Here is a 21,036-nt window from a genome sequence, read left to right as displayed (position 1 = left end):
TTAAAAACCATGGAGGCCATACAAAGTACTATAGATGTAGTAGTTTTTGTTGTGGGGTGTACTCATTTTTGCACCACCCTAATTGGAGTAAGACTGAAAAATGTGTAATCTAAGTTATATTATTAACCTTACTTTCCCGTTATAAGTTAAACAGATGTTATATTAAACTTTGTCTTGTCAACAATTTGGAAATTGTTTGTGTTCATTGAGATATTGTTTAAAATGTTACTTTTCAAAGGGGGTGTACTCATTTACGCTGAGCACTATATATATATATATATATATATATATATATATATATATATATATATATATATACTAGTGCATCTCAAAAAATTAGAATACCATGAGAAAGTTCCTTTTTTTTCATAATTTAATTCAAAAAGGTAAACTTTCATATATTCTATATTCATTAGATGTAAAGTGAAATATTTAAAGCCTTTTTTGTTTCAATTTTGATGATTATGGCTTATAGCTCATCAATCAAAAAAAGGATTTACAATACAGAAATGTCCAACTTTTGAAAAGTATATTCATTTATACACTCAATACTTGGTTGGGGCTCCTTTACCATGAATTACTGTATCAATGCGGTGTGGCATGGAGGTGATCAGTCTGTGGCACTGCTGAGGTGTTATTGAAGCCCAGGTTGCTTTGATAGTGGCCTTCAGCGTATCTGTATTTTTGGGTCGGGTGTTTCTCATCTTCCTCTTGACAATACCCCATAGATTCTCTATGGGGTTCAGGTCAGGCAAGTTGGCTGGCCAATCAAACACAGTAATATCATGGTGAGCAAACCATTTGGTAGTAGTTTTGGCACTGTGGGTAGGTGCTAAGTCCTGCTGGAAAAGGAAATCAGTATCTCCAAAAAGCTCGTCAGCAGATGGAAGTATGAAGTGCTCTAAAATCTCCTGGTAAATGGCTGTGTTGACTTTGGACTTGATAAAATACAGTGGACCAACACCAGCAGATGACATGGCACCCCAAATCATCACAGACTGTGGAAACTTCACACTGGGCTTCAAACACCTTGGATTCTGTGCCTCTCCACTCTTCCTCCAGACTCTAGAACCGTGATTTCCAAATCAAATGCAAAATGTACTTTCATCTGAAAAGAGGACTTTGGACCACTGAGCAACAGTCCATTTCTTTCTCTCCTTAGCCCAGATAAGACACTTCTGACATTGTCTCTGGCTCAGGAGTAGCTTGATATTAGGAATGCGAAAGTTGTATCCCCTTTCTTGAAGATGTCTGTTCGTGATGGGTCTTGATACACTGACACCAGCCTCAGTCCACTCCTTGTGAAGCTCTCCCAAGTTCTTGAATCAACTTTTCTTGACAATCCTCTCAAGACTGCGTCCATCCCTGTTGCTTGTGCACCTTTTCCAGCCACCCTTTTCAGCAATGACCTTTTGTGGCTTACCCTCCTTGTGGAGGGCATCAGTGATCATCTTCTGGACAACAGTCAAGTCAGCAGTCTTCCCCATGATTGTGGTTGTGTGTACTGAACTAGACCGAGAGATACACTGTGTTCATACTGTTTTACTCAAACTCGAAATGAAATATTCTAATATTCTGAGATTTTTTTTTATGTTTTTGTACTGTATGCCATACTGATTAAAATTAAAATAGAAAAATGCTTGAAACATTTTAGGGGCTGTTTTACAATCAGGGTACAAAGTTTGTGTCACAGGGGTCCAAAATTCAAATTGATTCAAACTGGTTTTAAAAAAAACTATCAAATCTGCACTTTTGGAAATTAATACACATATGAACATAGGCATGTGTAATAGTTTGTATTATAACAAGATTAAATGTAGCTTTAAGCAGGGCTGGGAGAAACAAATGAAGTGATTCTCGGAGAGGACTTTTTTTTTTTTGACAATTCAGAATCCACATTTGTGTCCCAATATCTTGACCACATTTTAGGATGAAAATAATCATTTTAGATATGTTATTTTATATTGAAAAATTAGCTGTCTCGGAGAGGACATTTTTTTGACACAATACTAATTTGATCAAAATAGTCTGAAAACTTCCTGGCATTCAACATTAAAACTTAACTATGTTTCCAATGATATGGAACCAAATATGTGTTTTATGGTATAAAGAATGATTTAAGTGCATCCCTTTTGGAGCTACCTGTGGTCAAAAAAGCACTTTTTCTAAATGACACGAGTAATTTTGCTAAATATGACATATATTGTCATACATTCATCAAAAATAACGTTATCACCTAATTTTTTTTGCATGGTAAATAGAGCTATCACAGGGCTACAATAAACAACCAAGTTTATTTAGTCAAGCCTTTTGATATTGAAGATAATAAGTGTTAAATGTGATTTTTAGCTTGCGTACCCTGATTGTAAAACAACCCTCAGTTTATGTGTAATGAGTCTATAATATATAACATTTTCACTTTCTTAAATAACTGATGGAAAATATTGAACTTTTTCATAATATTCTAATTTTTTGAGATGCACTAGTGTATATATATAAAACAGAAAACCCTGATTTTACCATAATTGGCCGCCAGATGGCGGTATATGCGCTAACTCTGACTCCTGGAAACAAATGAAGAAGAACGCGCTCAAAGTTTCTGCTTCCGGTGTGCTCTGTCCTTTTCCTGTTGCAGTGAGGTGAGAGGTGTGGAGAGGTTTAGTTCTCCGGTACAATCCGGTTCCATCTGTCTGTTCGGTTCTTCTAAAACGTGATCAGAATGGCGGAACAGATGACCCTGAGAGGGACCCTGAAGGGCCACAGTGGTTGGGTCACTCAGATCGCCACAACGCCGCAGTTTCCTGACATGATCCTGTCCGCTTCACGGGGTAAGCTCGCACACAGCCCCGCCGACGGGTTGCCAGATTCACACAAATCCTTCCACCTGCTGTAGTAGGGATTAACAAATGACACTAATTCAACTATGCACTGAAAGGAAAAACTATATTTACCCACCAAATTAGACTAGGATTAAGAGTAATATCTTTACAGTATTCCAAACTTCCTGATGTCAAATCAGTCCTAATCTGGCAACCTGCTTACAAGAAAAACTAATTAGTATTTATACTAATGAGCTCACTTCCTAGTTTAATCTTTTTTTTTTTTGCCATATTTTCTCTCTTCCTGTGAGAGGTTGAAGTAATCTCAAACAAGTATCACACTTGGCAGGTTTCATTTTTGGCAGCCTGATACTGTATTAAGATTCCTCCTTGTTTCATCTCCCCTTAAAGTGCTGATGACACGTTTTTGACATCTTTGGCGATGTTTTATAACATAAAAAGTAATTCCCGATGATCCATATATTAATTCATGAAGGCGCCTATTTTACAAGTTATGATAAAAAAACGCGGCTATTTGGGCAAATTTGACGGGGCTGCAGCACCCAGGAGACGAAAGAGGAGGAGGAGCTATATGACGTCAGCGAAAGAACCTTCCTCCTAACTTACCAGTTTGTTGTTGATGCGACAGGTGTTCAGTTTATCATTATTAGTATTATTATTAGACATTTTTTATACGTTTAGCAGACGCTCTTATCTAGAGCAACAGACAGCAGGACCCGGAGCAGTTTAGTGCCTCGCTGAAGGGTACTTCAGCCATTCCTGCTGGTCCAGGGAATCGAACTGGCATCCTTTTGGTCTCAAACGCTACGTTCACACTGCAAGGCTTAATGCTCAATTCCGATTTTTTTGTGAAATCCGATTTTTTTGTGAGGTCGTTCACATTAACAAATATATGCGACTTGTATGTGATCCTCAGTATGAACGAAAAGCGACCTAAAAGTGTTCCGCATGCGCATTGCAGGATATGACGACGTCACACGCAGTGAGCACGGCCAGTGTTTACGGAAGTAAAACCGCCCGGTTGCGGTATGACCCATCCAATCTAGCTTGAATAGCTGCATCCCCCCAAATGGAAATCAGCTCCCTAACCTCTGCGTCCTTCCATTGAGAAGATTCAGAACCTTCACAGCCCGAAGCGTCCCTCGCATTGATGTCATGCGCAGGGGCGCAGATACGTTTTTTGAACTGGGGGGGACAAAGCTGCCAGCAAACCAACCCCAACCCCGATATGCCTGTCAAACTTGTTGTTAGTAACCGTAGCAACCAAGCTCGAGCTCGCAACCTGTGCAGTCTGCGCAGCTCAACCAACCGAATATCAGTCTTTGTTTTATGTGAGTTGTTGCAACTACGGTATGTATACACTGCCGTGCACCTCAATAAACCGAATGATAATTAGTCTTTTGATTTTTCCGTGAGGTTTGCCTTATACAAAGAAAGACAGCATAGACGTTTTTCCCTCCCTATAAGTGGGGGGGACCGAACGAGGTGAATTTAAATCTGGGTGGGACGAGTCCCACCCTCTATCTGCGCCCGTGATTATGCGCCATGTTGTTGTAACTTTTTTGAGAGACCCGCCGCCTACTTCAGCACAGAATAGTGACGTTTGTGGCTTGTTGATGACGTGTAAGTCGGATGAATGCGACCTGGCGGTTCAGACTGAAGTCGCATATGAAAAGAGCGGATAGGAATCGGAATTAGGACCACATATCCAAACGGCCTGGGTCGGATTTGAAAAAATCGGATCTGTGTCGTTCATATTGTCAATAAAAGATCGGATACAGGTCACATATGGGCGAAAAGATCGGATTTGAGTCACTTCAGCCTGCAGTGTGAACGTAGCCAAAGCTGCTTCTCTAACCGTTAGGCCACAGCGTCCCCAAAATATCTCGTTTTCACGCACCGTGATGTTGAACACATCCATGAGCTCTGTGCAACTTTTTGCTGTCCTTGTGACTGTTGTCATGAGTCGTGATCTGCGCAGCAAAAATATTTCTTAATCTAGAAAATCCACGCAGATTGTTACTCAAAGCGGACTTGCCGGTAGGTTTAAGGAGTTTTTTTTAAATTAAAATCAGTAGTACATAAATGGATGACTTGAGATACAAGATTCATCATTTTTTCCCCACATTTATACCCTGTCCACACTAGGGATTTTGTACCGATACGATACTACTTTCGTACCGCAACACCTGTCCACACTAGCAACTAGATCGGTACTGTAGCGGTATTGAGGTTTTTCACCCATGTGACCAAGTCATGTGATGCATCGTTAGGCTGCCATTTTGGACGTCACGGCTTGAATCAGTTTGAATGCGAGGAAGGCGACAAACAAAAAACATAAAAGAAAAAGGAGCGAGATGCAGAAAACACCTTCACTATCCAGCGATGTAGGGCATTTACAGGGCGAGCAGAGGGAGAGGTATTTGCAAAAATTGAAGTTAGCAGGCTTAGAGAACGACGTTTACCTGCTTCCACCAGGATTGTTCACTGACGTACGGAAGTACACGAAGCCCTCGTCTTTACCTGACTTCGGCCCACATGATCTGTATACCTATGTCGTTAAAAACCCATCGCCATACACAGGTACTGATCTGAAAGCGTATAAGAGTTTGGATGCCTACAAATATTTTGTGTCAGGCTGGGTAACATGCCCACATCAGCAGGTCGTCCCTGGAGCCGGTGGTCGCCATCTGATTACAGCTAAGGTTTGTTCACATTTTCATTTACTTTCGGTCCTCAGGATAAACAAAATGTTATTAAATGTCATTGAAATAACTTCTTAGTCTGAGACATGGCCCGTTATAAATTTGCTGTTACCAGGCAGTGACCAAGAACTGTATTATTAGGGTCGGTGTCTGTGTTGTAGCAGTGCACTAGCAGCTAGCTGTCAGCACTATCTAATGTCAACAACATACTAGCTAGTATGTTACTGTAGCAATGTTTACGTTCAGTCATTTGGATGACTGTTAAAACCTTTCAGTCTCAAGTTTTTCCTTTACTGTATTTACTAGTTTACTGTAATTATGATCCGGCAGCTATTTACACCAGATCCAGTGTAAATAGCTGCCGGCGCGCGCTCCGGAACCTCGGCCGGAGCACTCCGGGAGCAAGCCGGAGCGTGCTGCTTAATTTGAGGGGGAGCAAGCCGGAGCGCGCTCCAGAACCTCGCCCAGAGCACTCCGGGAGCAAGCCGGAGCGCGCTGCTTAAAGGAACAGTCCACCGTATTTCCATAATGAAATATGCTCTTACCTGAATTGAGACGAGCTGCTCCGTACCTATCCGAGCTTTGCGCGACCTCCCAGTCAGTCAGACGCAGTCAGACGCGCTGTCACTCCTGTTAGCAATGTAGCTAGGCTCAGTATGGCCAACGGTATTTTTTGGGGCTGTAGTTAGATGCGACCAAACTCTTCCGCGTTTTTCCTGTTTACATAGGTTTATATGACCAGTGATATGAAACAAGTTCAGTTACACAAATTGAAACGTAGCGATTTTCTATGCTATGGAAAGTCCGCACTATAATGACAGGCGTACTAACACCTTCTGCACGCTTCGGCAGCGCATTGATACGGAGCTCAGATATCAATGCGCTGCCGAAGCGCGCAGAAGGTGTTAGTACGCCTGTCATTATAGTGCGGACTTTCCATAGCATAGAAAATCGCTACGTTTCAATTTTTTTTTAACTGAACGTGTTTCATATCACTGGTCATATAAACCTATGTAAACAGGAAAAACGCGGAAGAGTTTGGTCGCATCTAACTACAGCCCCAAAAAATACCATTGGCCATACTGAGCCTAGCTACATTGCTAACAGGAGTGACAGCGCGTCTGACTGCGTCTGACTGACTGGGAGGTCGCGCAAAGCTCGGATAGGTACAGAGCAGCTCGTCTCAATTCAGGCTACGTTTACACTAGACCGTATCTATCTCGTTTTCTTCGCGGATGCACTGTCCATTTACATTAAAACGCCTGGAAACGGGAATCCGCCAGCGTCCACGTATTCAATCCAGATCGTGTCAGCTCCGGTGCTGTGTAAACATTCAAAATACGCGGATACGCTGTGCTGAGCTCTAGCTGGTGTCTCATTGGACAACGTCACTGTGACCTCCACCTTCCTGATTCGCTGGTGTTGGTCATGTGACGCGACTGCTGAAAAACAGCGCGGACTTCCGCCTTGTATCACCTTTCATTAAAGAGTATAAAAGTATGAAAATACTGCAAATACTGATGCAAATACTGCCCATTGTGTAGTTATGATTGTCTTTAGGCTTGCCATCCTTCCACTTGCAAGTAGTAAGTGATATGCACTGAGATCTCACACACAGCGGCTCAGTCCCGAATCGTGGCTTGTTCACTTCACTCGCGCGCTGTGTGAGCTGCGCAGGGCCGGAGTGCGCACCCTCCAGAGGGCACTCGCTGTTCAGGGCGGAGTGATTTGGAGCGCAGGATGCCTGCAGAGCCGAGCGTATCCGTGTATTGGCGTTGTTGTGTGCCCAGCTAACGGTTTTAGTGTAAACGCGAATCGTTTTAAGAACGTTAATCTGATGATCCGCTGATTCGACGTAATGTAAACGTAGCCTCAGGTAAGAGCATATTTCATTATGGAAATACGTTGGACTGTTCCTTTAATTTGAGGGGGAGCAAGCCGGAGCGCGCTCTGGCAGCTATTTACACTGGATCCGGTGTAAATAGCTGCCGGATCATAATTACAGTAAACTAGTAAATACAGTAAAGGAAAAACTTGAGACTGAAAGGTTTTAAGTCATCCAAATGACTGAACGTAAACATTGCTACAGTAACATACTAGCTACTATGTTGTTGACATTAGCTAGCTTGACCTTCAAAATGGCGGACACCGGGGTGTCACGTGACCCTGTGACATCAGGTGAAATACCTCAATAACTGTATCGGTATGAAACCCACAAATGTATGAGTTTCGTACCGGTACAGTATCGGTACTGTAGCGCTTCGCTGTAGTGTGGACAGATGAAGCGGTTCTGTATCGATACAAATGTAATGCGCAAAGTCACACACCTCAATCGATGTCTTCGCTGAATAAAATAGCGAAGAACGGAGATTCGTTTTCTTTGTTTCTTTCTCAACTGCCTCGCGCGTTTTATACGATTCGACTGAATAAATGACCACCAGAAATACAGACTGTACATTGACAACAAAAAGCACACACACGTTGTTTCATCCGCCATATTCTCGGAAGGAAGTTACTCGGTAACCACGGAAACATTTCGCGCACGCGCAGTTCAACTTCCGTGAAAGAAAACTGCAAACATTTCTCGCTAGTGTGGACAGATGCACTAAACTGTACCGGTATACTTTGTATCGATACAGTTATACCACTATCATACTGGTATATATGTGAACACAGCTTTAATGTCCTGTTGAGAAATTCAGCGTGGCTGTCGTAGAGACGACGGTGCAGACGCTGGACTCAGAGTTTTAGAGTACAGTTCAGCTCTAATATGATAGAGATGCTTGGAGTTACAGCAGAGACTCGGGTGGATGGTTAACAATCTGTGTAAGGGTGTTGATGGTGGTTTTAGTGCAAGTCTTGATGCTTTGGAGGCTGATCTATTTGGATGAGGCGAGAGAGCTGGATTAGACTGAAGGACTGAAGTGCTGCTGCATCACTGTCTAAATGCTAGATCTCACTACAACGTGCGCTTGCTTGCTACTAATCAGTTTGTCATCGTTGCCGTTACTAAGTCCGATATTTCTGTGTGTCTGTTTTCTGACCTGATTTTGCAGACAAGACCATCATCATGTGGAAGCTGACCCGGGATGAGACGAACTATGGCGTCCCTCAGCGTGCTCTGAAAGGACACTCGCACTTCGTGAGTGACGTCGTGATCTCCTCCGACGGCCAGTTTGCGCTGTCCAGCTCGTGGGACAGCACTCTGCGCCTGTGGGACCTGTCAACGTGAGTGTAGAGTCAGATCAGGTGGGGAGACATTTGTGCCCCTACAAACATCTCCCCGCCTGATCTGACCTCTACACTGTGTCTTGAGTCTACACTGTGTTTTGTTTGTGTCAAACTAACCTCCCTATCGTATGGTTCGTTAAGTTAGCGGGGAGGGGAAAAAAACACTACAGTGCCTGCCGTTATGGGAAAATAACCACGTACAGTGGTGCTTGAAAGTTTGTGAACCCTTTAGAATTTTCTATATTTCTGCATAAATATGACCTAAAACATCATCAGATTTTCACACAAGTCCTAAAAGTAGATAAAGAGAACCCAGTTAAACAAATGAGACAAAAATATTATACTTGGTCATTTATTTATTGAGGAAAATGATCCAATATTACATATCTGTGAGTGGCAAAAGTATGTGAACCTCTAGGATTAGCAGTTAATTTGAAGGTGAAATTAGAGTCAGGTGTTTTCAATCAATTGGGTGACAATCAGGTGTGAGTGGGCACCCTGTTTTATTTAAAGAACAGGGATCTATCAAAGTCTGATCTTCACAACACATGTTTGTGGAAGTGTATCATGGCACGAACAAAGGAGATTTCTGAGGACCTCAGAAAAAGCGTTGTTGATGCTCATCAGGCTGGAAAAGGTTACAAAACCATCTCTAAAGAGTTTGGACTCCACCAATCCACAGTCAGACAGATTGTGTACAAATGGAGGAAATTCAAGACCATTGTTACCCTCCCCAGGAGTGGTCGACCGACAAAGATCACTCCAAGAGTAAGGCGTGTAATAGTCGGCGAGGTCACAAAGGACCCCAGGGTAACTTCTAAGCAACTGAAGGCCTCTCTCACATTGACTAATGTTCATGAGTCCACCACCAGGAGAACACTGAACAACAATGGTGTGCATGACAGGGTTGCAAGGAGAAAGCCACTGCTCTCCAAAAAGAACATTGCTGCTCATCTGCAGTTTGCTAAAGATCACATGGACAAGCCAGAAGGCTATTGGAAAAATGTTTTGTGGACGGATGAGACCAAAATAGAACTTTTTGGTTTAAATGAGAAGCGTTATGTTTGGAGAAAGGAAAACACTGCATTCCAGCATAAGAACCTTATCCCATCTGTGAAACATGGTGATGGTAGTATCATGGTTTGGGTCTGTTTTGCTGCGTCTGGGCCAGGACGGCTTGCCATCATTGATGGAACAATGAATTCTGAATCATACCAGCGAATTCTAAAGGAAAATCTCAGGACATCTGTCCGTGAACTGAATCTCAAGAAAAGGTGGGTCATGCAGCAAGACAACGACCCTAAGCACACAAGTTGTTCTACCAAAGAATGGTTAAAGAAGAATAAAGTTAATGTTTTGGAACGGCCAATTCAAAGTCCTGACCTTAATCCAATTGAAATGTTGTGGAAGGACCTGAAGCGAGCAGTTCATGTGAGGAAACCCACCAACATCCCAGAGTTGAAGCTGTTCTGTACGGAGGAATGGGCTAAAATTCCTCCAAGCCGGTGTGCAGGACTGATCAACAGTTACCGCAAACGTTTAGTTGCAGTTATTGCTGCACAAGGGGGTCACACCAGATACTGAAAGCAAAGGTTCACATACTTTTGCCACTCACAGATATGTAATATTGGATCATTTTCCTCAATAAATAAATGACCAAGTATAATATTTTTGTCTCATTTGTTTAACTGGGTTCTCTTTATCTACTTTTAGGACTTGTGTGAAAATCTGATGATGTTTTAGGTCATATTTATGCAGAAATATAGAAAATTCTAAAGGGTTCACAAACTTTCAAGTGCCACTGTAGAAGTTTAATGGCAGAGCTCCATATTTAAGAGAATGTGGTAATGCTTTGCCCTGATTTTTGCAACCGTATGACATCTGTACGACAAACGTGTATCACCACAGGGAACCCGATCATAAGTGCAAGATCACGTATCTCATAAACACTTGACCACCAGACAACAAAATTTGTATCCTTATTTCCAGAAGAGAGATTTTTTTTTTCCCGGCACTTATTTTTAATTTGCTGTTTAAATAATTATGTGGACTTATTTGCGAACACATTTTGCGGAAAACATTCACGACAGTTTTGTATAAAACTCGTTAAAACAGTTTTATTAGTCCACTAGCTTATTGGACAGTTGAGTTTGTGTCATGGAAGGGCGACAGACGGATGTAATCGCAGGAAGAGTTTTATTGAAAACATACGAGCAAACGGATCCAAAATGTAAAAATGGGCAGTGGTTGAGTAAGGTACTCGCAGTCCAACAACACAAACGGGGTCAAAACCAGAAAATCAATACAAAATACACGGCTTGGTAACGTCAGACGCAGGGTACAGAGCGCTACTTCACAAAGTCTGTGTGTTACTCAGTTCTTATATGTATGCGCTGTGATTGCACTCTAGTCAGAACAGGTGCATGGTGATATTAGTCCTAATGGCGCTGCATGCGTGGATGTGAGGGATGTAACCAGACGACTGTTTGACATCTCAAGTTTGATCTTGGATGGTAACTTGAGAGTAGTGATGTAAAGAGAGGGCGTTGGTTCACTGCCACCCAGCAGAGTCGCACAATAATAAATGTCATGGTCGTGTTTCTGGCATGTGGCGTCAAAGAAAGGAATAAATCTTTATTCGTAACTGCGATGCGTGTCTCATTATTGGTCTCGCTGTCACACCACAATGCAGTGAGTTATTGAGGTAAAAAACACGACACACAATTCATTCATATTACTGTAACATTTATTTTATTCAGGTTGATTTTGTGCCTTTGTGAATATAACAGGATGTTCCAAAGAGTTTTATTTGTCTCTAATGACAATGATTAGAATTTGATTTATTAACGAATGTCTTTTTTTTTTTTTTATTCATTTGTAATTTACACCTTGTGACCAATCATCAGAATTGAGAAATCAGGTGTGGTCGTTTGTATCACTGATAAAGGAGAACTGAAGTCATTTTTAAACTTGCTTTATTTCTTAATTAACGTGTTATTCAATTACGTTTTCGGTTTTAGGCCGAATCCCATTTCACCCCTTGGACCAACCCCTTGGCCCTTCCCCTCCATTTTGCGCGTTCACGTGAAGGGGTAGGGGTATCCCAATCCCAGTTAACGCGGAGGGGTAGGGGAAGGGGTAGGGCTTCTGTACCCCTCCAAACGGAGATTTTCCTGGAGCTGACTCCGAACGAAGGGGTTTGAGTGATTTCCCACAATGCCATGCGGATTTCAGCGAGATTTCATGCGGATTTCAGAAAGATGGCGGTTCCTGCGGCGAAAAATTGTCATAAATGTATTTTCTCCATTATTTACGTGTTTTAAGTTGTTATCCAGAGGAAACACGCCGCTTGATTCGCTTTCGAGCTGAGAATGAGCAGCGATTTCTGAAATCCAAGCTGCTGCTAAAAAGCTTTGGGAGTGAGTATTGTTTTCGGTTGCTTGACTGCGTACGTTTTGTTCTGTTATTCTCGCTTTTATTGTTTACATGAGTGTTCTGACACCTCATTCTGTCGGATGTGGCGCACGAAGCGCCAAAGATATCCCATTCAGTGGTGTTAGTTAACAAATCACACCCTGCCAGCAGAGATTTCTGTTCTGGCTCTGACTGTAGCGGCTGGTCGCAGCCAATGACGCATTTGGTCGCGTTTTGCTAACGTAAACGCTGGCGGAGGTACGCGATGACGTATGCGATCGTTGAAGGGCTATCCCAATACGTAAGGGTTGAATTTCAAGCCCTATCCCTTGTAGCTCAGTTTCAAGGGGAAGGCGGAGGGGAAGGGGGAGGGGTAGGGGTAGAAATTAGAATTGGGATTGGGCCTTAGTAACCTTATATCGTGACTCATATTCGCAACTACTTGCAATTAAATATTATACTTATCGGCCTATTCGGTTGTCAGCCGTGTTGAATTTAGTTCGTTTGGTCCACGGCAGGCGTCGCTTATCCGCGCGATCTTCACGAGACTTGTGCGAGACTTCGAAACGTGAAGCGTCAGCCAGGTGTCAGTGCCGCCGTTTTGAAAACTGTTTTCCAAACGAAATATTGCACAAAAATGAGTTTAAATGACGATTACTGCCTACTTTTTTCAAACTTTCCTGATCGCTATCAAAACAAACAAAACTTCCAGCTTGATTACGTCAGCATTCCAAAGAGGGCGCGTGCGTCTTTTGACAATGTCGGCAGATGTCGGTCGCTTTGATTTCCGCTGTACGTTTTACTTCCGTCCTACGATGTCTCGCACAGGTCTCGACGAATCTCATTTACGGCCATCGCTTTGACATACGGACTGATATATTACAGAGCATATTTCAAACACTCAGAACTTGCTACAGCAGTAACAAAATGCCGATCAAAAATGCATTCCGATATTTAATAAAACGAGAAATAGAATTTTGATAAATTTGCCTTCGGTTCTCCTTTAACTGTGAACATTTTAAAAACGGTACAAATAAATAAATTTTTATTTATGATCTGTTTCAGGTCGGTTTTAATACTCCATGTATTTTCTTCTTGTTTTACTTGCTCTTTTTTTTTTTTTTTTAAAGAAGTAACCATTTGCTGCGTCTTTATAATCCACGTGCTGCTGTTGGAAAACGATCAGAGGTGGTGTCATGTGGTCTGTGACTACCCTGAAGTTGATTTATTTTCCTGTTACAGCACATCCTTTGTAATTACAATTTAGTTTGTCATCAGTTAACGTTGTGACAGCTTTATATAGTTAGCATTAAGTCGTTCCATCACCAATTTTTTTTTTTAATTGGTCTTGAAATTAAGACACAAATGCAGCCTGTTGCTGACCGAAATCCTAGTGAACAGATTTACCATTTTTAGTTCATCTTTTTCGTGCTGCTACGTGAACCTGATGAGTTTCGTCATGGTTTTATGTTTGCTTTGTTCCTCCAGTGGAACGACGACTCGCCGCTTTGTCGGCCATGCCAAAGATGTCCTGAGCGTGGCTTTCTCTGCAGATAACCGTCAGATCGTGTCTGCATCCAGGGATAAAACCATCAAGCTGTGGAACACCGTGGGAGTTTGCAAGTACACCATCCAGGTCAGAATCCATAACCCATCATCACGTGCAGCAGGAACATGTAATTATAGCTATGTTTCTATGAGCACCAACACCTCTCCCAGCTCTAGACTGTTATTTCGGTTGCAGTCGATAACAGCCATGCTGTAACCACATTTTCCAGGTTTTTGGTTTTGTTACATTCCAGTTAAAGTATCGTCATTTTACCCAGCCTTACAGATGAGCACTTACAAACAAGTGTTTCTTCTGGAATATTCTGAGACCTGTGAATTTTTCTCCTGCAGGATGAGGGCCATGCGGAGTGGGTGTCCTGCGTGCAATTCTCCCCAAACAGCAACAACCCCATCATTGTGTCCTGTGGCTGGGACAAGATGGTCAAGGTAGGAATGGAACACTCAGTCCTCGTCCTGCAGCATACCGCTCTTTGACACCGTTTTACCCAATGACTAAAAAAACTCTGACTTTCTGTCTGAGCTCTCGGGCTCTGAGGACAAGTCCTGCAATTATGATGGGTAACGTTTTTCACATGAACGCATTCGCGACTTATTCAGAACGGCGATGTGGAAGGGATTCTCATTTCCATGGTGCGACCTCTTTCTTTACACCCCAGAATAAAGTGAATAAAAATGAATATTAGTGTCTCTGTACCAGCACTGCATGCTTCAAATGCTTAAAAATATATAATACGACATTATCAAAGGAATAAAGCACTCGGCTGCATGCCGTTATAGGAAAGTAATCAGCACTGGGGTGGTGTAATGATGGCTGACTCTAAGCGGAGATACTGTTTATTTTTATTATTTTCCAATAACAGCATGTTTTGTAACAATTCTAATTATTCTTTAATTAATAAACATGGGTAGTTATTTCTAGCAGCTTAGAATTGCATTTGATAAACTCTGCCCGCCCCCCGAGCGCAGTTAGGGCCTCTGCATGCTCTTGCGACAAGGCTTTCGCAGATGGCTTTTCGTAGACAGTTGTAATTTATCGTTGAGCGGGGAGTAATAGGCGTGCGTGATGTTATTCACCGCCACAACACAAGGGGGCGCGAAGTCACGAAATCGCTAGGAGTAGTTGGTGGGTGTGGTTAGTGGAGTGTTTATCCTCCGGTTACTTATAATGACTAGAACTGGAGTCGTATAGATGTACGTACTTCCTCGATCAGTCGCTCTTCGTGCTGCTCCATCTTCGCTCGTGTTTTTAAAAATGGCGGTCGTGAAAACAAAACAAACCGGGAAAGTAGGGAAGCGGAAGTGCGTGTACAGCGGATGTAGAGTGGACCAATCAGAGCCCTCTTGTCTGCGAGGCTGTCTGCGGTGGTCACAATTTTTGGGAGGTGCGCGCAGAGCGTCTGCGAAGGGGGGGGGGAGCTTCGCAGACGCCATCTGCGAGGACTGGGTTGTCAGCATAAATTGGCCTTTACTGTGGCTATAAGTGGACACCCCACCCCCCGTTTACACGGCAACTTTTACTCCGGTGTAGCACCGGAGTTCACACGGTACAAAGTTATAGCGGTGTAGCCCCTGAAAGCTGCTTAAACCGGTGCAAATCTAACCCTGCTCGGGAGGTGGTTTAAGAAATTTACTCTGGAGTAAATGCTAGTTTGCGGGGCAGCACCGATATAAAATGGGATGTCTGAATGCTACAGGGGTAGACTCGCTACGCGTGAGGAGAGTTGATTACATACGGGCATTGTATAATTTGCATCCTGGTATTTTGCGCTTTCAAAATGGCGAATATTAACAACAACAGAACTGCCTGTCTTCCAGTGTTGCCAGATTGGGCGGTTTTAAGTGCATTTTGGCGGATTTGAAGGCTGGAAAACGTCAGCAGTATCTGGCAACACTGGTGTCTTCATCCACGTTGTTTTCCCGGCGCTTGGTGATGCCATGACAACCGGGAAAAGGAAGTACATTTTCACGCATGCGCATATTTCATTTCCGCATTATTACTATCGTATAGCACGGTCGCAACAACTGCTGTGTGAACGCAAGTGGGGCTGCACCGGTGCTAACACGCTTCTCTCTAGTAAGCAGGTTTGTGACGTGTGAACGCTCCACAAAATTTACACCGGTGTAAGATATATCGCAACAAAATACATCGGTGCAGCCTCGATGCAAATATGTGCCGTGTGAACACCCCTTATAAGTGGACTTCCTCTCCACCCCCCACCCCCCAGGCGCAGTTACACCATCACTATAGTATCGGTCAATACTAATACTCGTGATGGTTTTATTTTTTTAAAAGGACAAATGTTAAGTTGTTGCTATAGAAACGTACTAGACTGTCAACACCTGACCAACCAATCGGAACAGAGAATTCTCTAGGAGTAGAGAAAAGGGTTAGGAACCACCTCTCATTCCGAAACCAGTTAAACTTGGGCTGGTCTTAATGAACTGAATGATTTTATCAGGACGTTATTATATGTTGCTTGTAATGTACATGAGTAATATGCTTATAATATATTATTTATTTATTTTATTTTTTTTTTAAAAAAGCCTCAGAATACAAATAAACTAAACTATCCCTGATTATTCGATCCATTGTTTGCTTCATTAAAATGCTAATGTGTTTTATGTCGCTCCCAAGACGCAGCCTGAAGTTTAAAGGAATTTCCTTTACGTATTATTCTGTTGTAATTTGTTGTGTATTTTCAACCTGGTCTGTTTGTGAAGGTGTGGAACCTCGCCAACTGCAAGCTGAAGACGAACCACATCGGCCACACAGGCTTCCTGAACACAGTCACCGTGTCTCCTGATGGCTCGCTCTGCGCATCCGGGGGAAAGGTACGACTTCGTTACGCTGGATTTCTGATTCAGTCCGGAGGGTGTCAAGAATCGGTGACACTTTTTATATATACTTGTATAAGCACACGTGTATATAATTCTAGTCTGTTGGTTAAAGGTTTTTTAAAAAAAAATGTAATCAAGGACCTCTGGAGGGCAGGAGCTATAGTCTAAACAACAAAATTCTTGATATGAAATATAAAATTATTAAAAATTATATTGTACATTAAAATAAACTGATTTATTTTGTAGGGAACTGTAACAAACTGCATAAGTGCTGAGATATAATTAAAATGTTTACACAAAATAATAAATATTTAATATCGGACAAATTTAACTAAATAAAATAATTCCCTGAAATGAATTTTTTTTCCTAAGGAGCTGTAGTATGATTAGCAAACATGAAAAATAATGACTTATAAGATTATATAGTAAATAACTTTTGATTATTTGTGCTCCTTACAAAATAAATAAGCAAGATCACTTTAATAAAATGACTATTTTTTTTTTTTTTTTTTTAATTGTATAAAGTAGTAGTTAAAATTTATATTAGGACACTACATTTATTTAAAGGGGTACCAAATATAATATATACAGTTGCTGATGTGACAAAGTAACGTATTCTATCAAATTTATATACTAGAAAACAACGAAATATCTTGGTAATTGTAAATATAATACTTTATACGCTAAACCGCACAAGAGTCGCCATTTTTAAAAGACCGTGACGTCAGCGCTACCCACTGCACTAGCGGAACTCTCCGAAATAGAGGAGATAAGCGTGTAATCATGGCGTCGGGCGCATCAAGTGAAAGCGACAGCTCTGTCGAATCATACGAAGAGATACCGCAAGACACACCGCAAGCAGGCTACGGCTTAGAAGGGTACCAGTTTGAACCTAGGAGAGGTACTATGTAGTGGAAGTTCATTATGTCTAACTATTAAAGCTATTTTAAGTTTGTTTCTTAAGACAAGGATTTTTAAGCTGTTACCTTGTTGACAGTTTCGGCGAGAATCTTCCGCCTTCTTCAAAACAGTCACCAGATGTCGAGTGGTGACGTGCCTTATCAGCTGATGTTAGGCTACGGAGGCGTGAACGTCCCGCCCAATTTGACAGGTAGTTCACGCCTCCTGCCCCCCAGGACACATCTGGTGACTGTTTTGAAGAAGGCGGAAGATTCTCGCCGAAACTGTCAACAAGGTAACATCTTAAAAAATCCTTGTCTTAAGAAACGAACTTAAAATAGCTAGGAGAGGTACTCTCGACTCCGGTGATGAAATAAGAGAAGAAAGCTCGGATGACGGCAAGGATGAGACTGATGCTGGGCATGGCGAGCGTGGGGCAGAGCGTCTGCGTGCAGGTGACACGGCGTGGTGCTCGTGCGGAAAATGTAATGTGGAGTTGCTCACGAGTCCAGCAGAATTTATTTGCTGCAATGAGATGGGCGCCACCCGTGGACTTGCGAAATCGTCGCAAGAGGCAGAAACGGGTATTTCACACGTGCTATTCCCAACCTCAATGAGCCAACACAACTGGGCACATACATACGTCATGAGCGTTACGCAGAGAAAATGAACGTGCATTCTGACTGGATAAAATTAATATCATGGCGGGCTGTTCAAACTGCGGGAATAGTTTGCTCGAGCTACTTTCAAAACACTATAACTTTCCAACCTTAGAACAAAAAACTTTTGTAAGTCTTGAATAAGGTTCGTTAATGTGTGTTTTATTGTTATGTTTATCACTACGTTCACACTGCAAGGCTTAATGCTCAATTCCGATTTTTTTGTGAAATCCGATTTTTTTGTGAGGTCGTTCACATTAACAAATATATGCGACTTGTATGTGATCCTCAGTATGAACGAAAAGCGACCTAAAAGTGTTCCGCATGCGCATTGCAGGATACGACGACGTCACACGCAGTGAGCATGGCCAGTGTTTACGGAAGTAAAACCGCCCGGTTGCGGTATGACCCATCCAATCTAGCTTGAATAGCTGCATCCCCCCAAATGGAAATCAGCTCCCTAACCTCTGCGTCCTTCCATTGAGAAGATTCAGAACCTTCACAGCCCGAAGCGTCCCTCGCATTGATGTCATGCGCAGGGGCGCAGATACGTTTTTTGAACTGGGGGGGACAAAAAACTGGGGGGGACAAAGCTGCCAGCAAACCAACCCCGATATGCCTGTCAAACTTGTTGTGGGTTACCATAGCAGCCAAGCTCGAGCTCGCAACCTGTGCAGTCTGCGCAGCTCAACCAACCGAATATCAGTCTTTTTGTTTTATGTGAATTGTTGCAACTATGTATACACTGCCGTGCACCTCAATAAACCGAATGGTAATTAGTCTTTTGATTTTTCCGTGAGGTTTGCCTTATGCAAAGAAAGACAGCATAGACGTTTTTTCCTCCCTATAAGTGGGGGGGACCGAGCAAGGTGAATTTAAATCTGGGTGGGACGAGTCCCCCCCTCTATCTGCACCCGTGATTATGCGCCATGTTGTTGTAACTTTTTTTGAGAGACCCGCCGCCTACTTCAGCGCAGAATAGTGACGTTTGTGGCTTGTTGATGACGTGTGAGTCGGATGAATGCGACCTGGCGGTTCAGACTGAAGTTGCATATGAAAAGAGCGGATAGGAATCGGAATTAGCACCACATATCCAAATGGCCTGGGTGGGATTTGAAAAAATCGGATCTGTGTCGTTCATATTGTCAATAAAAGATCGGATACAGGTCACGTATGGGCGAAAAGATCGGATTTGAGTCACTTCAGCCTGCAGTGTGAACGTAGCCTATATATTGCCCTCTGTTCCCCTTTAATAAAAATAATTGTAATATTTTAAAGAGCGACAGAATAAACAAGCATCTGTTTTAAGTATTGTAATCTAAAAATATATTAAATTAGATTAATTACCTCTTGCGTCATGTGGGCACAGTTTGTTTTTGCTTGTTATATTTTACATACCGGTTTAACTCTAAATCAGTCTTAACCTTAGTGTTTTTAATCATAAATATTGACACAAAGCAGGTTTATAGAAACCTTGACGTTTCAGGTTGAGAAAGGTATGCTCTAATTAAAATTCTCGTTAAATGTTGTACGCTGCTGCTTTTTGACCTGCTTAGTATTCATTAATGAGTTCACTATTACAAGTGAATAGTGAATCTCCTCCTGTTCTCATACCTGGTCCAGTGTGTTGATGAAACCTTGATGCCTTCTGTGTCATTGTGATGATAAAGAGGCTGTTTCTGAACACTCCTCAGACGTTTGAGGAGGTCTGTTTGTGAAACGATGGTGTTTAGCTGCTCAGATGTGTGTTTGTGTCTCCGGTCTGGTTTTATAGGATGGCCAGGCCATGCTGTGGGATCTGAACGAGGGAAAGCACCTGTACACTCTGGATGGAGGAGACATGATTAACGCCCTCTGCTTCAGCCCCAACCGCTACTGGCTCTGTGCTGCCACTGGCCCCAGCATCAAGATCTGGGTGAGCTCTTTGCTCTGATCATACCTCACACACTTCTGAGTTTGGTCATTAAAGCAAAATCCCAAAAATTGTTAGACTGAGGTTTTAGTTACATGATTGGCAGTTTTGGTAACGAATCAGCATGAGGGATTCAGTGATGAAACGTAAATGCCTTCTGCAATCCTGTGATGATAAAAGAGGCTGTTTCTGAGAGCACTGATCAACACATGCTTGCTTTCTAATGGCTCTTTTGTAACTGAAGGAAGCTCTGACTCACTGTCTGCTTTTCAGGACCTCGAGGGGAAGGTCATCGTCGATGAACTGAGACAGGAAGTGATCAGCACCAGTAGCAAGGCCGAGCCCCCACAGTGCACTGCTCTGGCCTGGTCTGCTGATGGACAGGTACAGTTTCTAACATGCGTTTTTGTTTTGTTTGACTTTTTTTTTAACTGATCTCTGGAGACCCCAGTGATTTTATAATCACATGAATTCTGAAACCACATGGTGAGAGTCCTGCAATTATGAGGGGATTATTTTGCTGACCAGATGGAATTGTCTTGTGTTTCCTTGTAAGTCATCTGTTCATGTTCCTTACCGTTGATTTCTCTTTTTATTTTATAGACGCTCTTCGCTGGCTACACTGACAATCTGATCCGAGTGTGGCAGGTTACCATTGGAACGCATTGAAAAATTTTCTAATGTTTGAATGTCGACTTATTATTAAAAAAAAACTTTTAAACATTCGTTTCCATGTGGTGTTTATTTTGCAGTGTTCTCTTATTTTAAATGGGCACCCACATCTCCTCTGTAGTTAGCAGATGTTTTAAAGAGGGTTATTTGTGATTTTTTTTTTTCTTTTTTTAAACCAAGTGGCACAGCATCACTCGCGGTTGTTTTTTAAAAAAAAAAAGTGATATAAAGCAAACTGGAACTACCCAGTACTGTAGGTTCTAACCCAGTGTACGCATGAAAAAAACGGCATTCTC

The 21,036-nt window shown here is 42.3% G+C and overlaps 1 protein-coding gene across 1 annotated transcript; it reads left to right on the top strand.

Moving 5' to 3' along the window:
- The first annotated feature begins 2,608 nt into the window (after positions 1 to 2,608).
- On the top strand, positions 2,609 to 20,789 carry LOC132890426 (small ribosomal subunit protein RACK1-like). The gene is made up of 8 exons (XM_060927249.1): positions 2,609 to 2,828; positions 8,602 to 8,773; positions 13,679 to 13,826; positions 14,090 to 14,185; positions 16,481 to 16,591; positions 19,931 to 20,071; positions 20,342 to 20,452; positions 20,672 to 20,789. The coding sequence occupies exons 1-8, from the start codon at positions 2,720 to 2,722 to the stop codon at positions 20,735 to 20,737; spliced, it is 954 nt and encodes a 317-aa protein (XP_060783232.1). The 5' UTR covers positions 2,609 to 2,719; the 3' UTR covers positions 20,738 to 20,789.
- Positions 20,790 to 21,036: the final 247 nt, after the last annotated feature.

Source organism: Neoarius graeffei, chromosome 8 (genome assembly GCF_027579695.1).
Source record: "Neoarius graeffei isolate fNeoGra1 chromosome 8, fNeoGra1.pri, whole genome shotgun sequence".
NCBI classification, from domain to species: Eukaryota; Metazoa; Chordata; class Actinopteri; order Siluriformes; family Ariidae; genus Neoarius; species Neoarius graeffei.
Note: the sequence above shows the minus strand (reverse complement) of the source record. Positions and strands in the feature narration are given on the sequence as shown.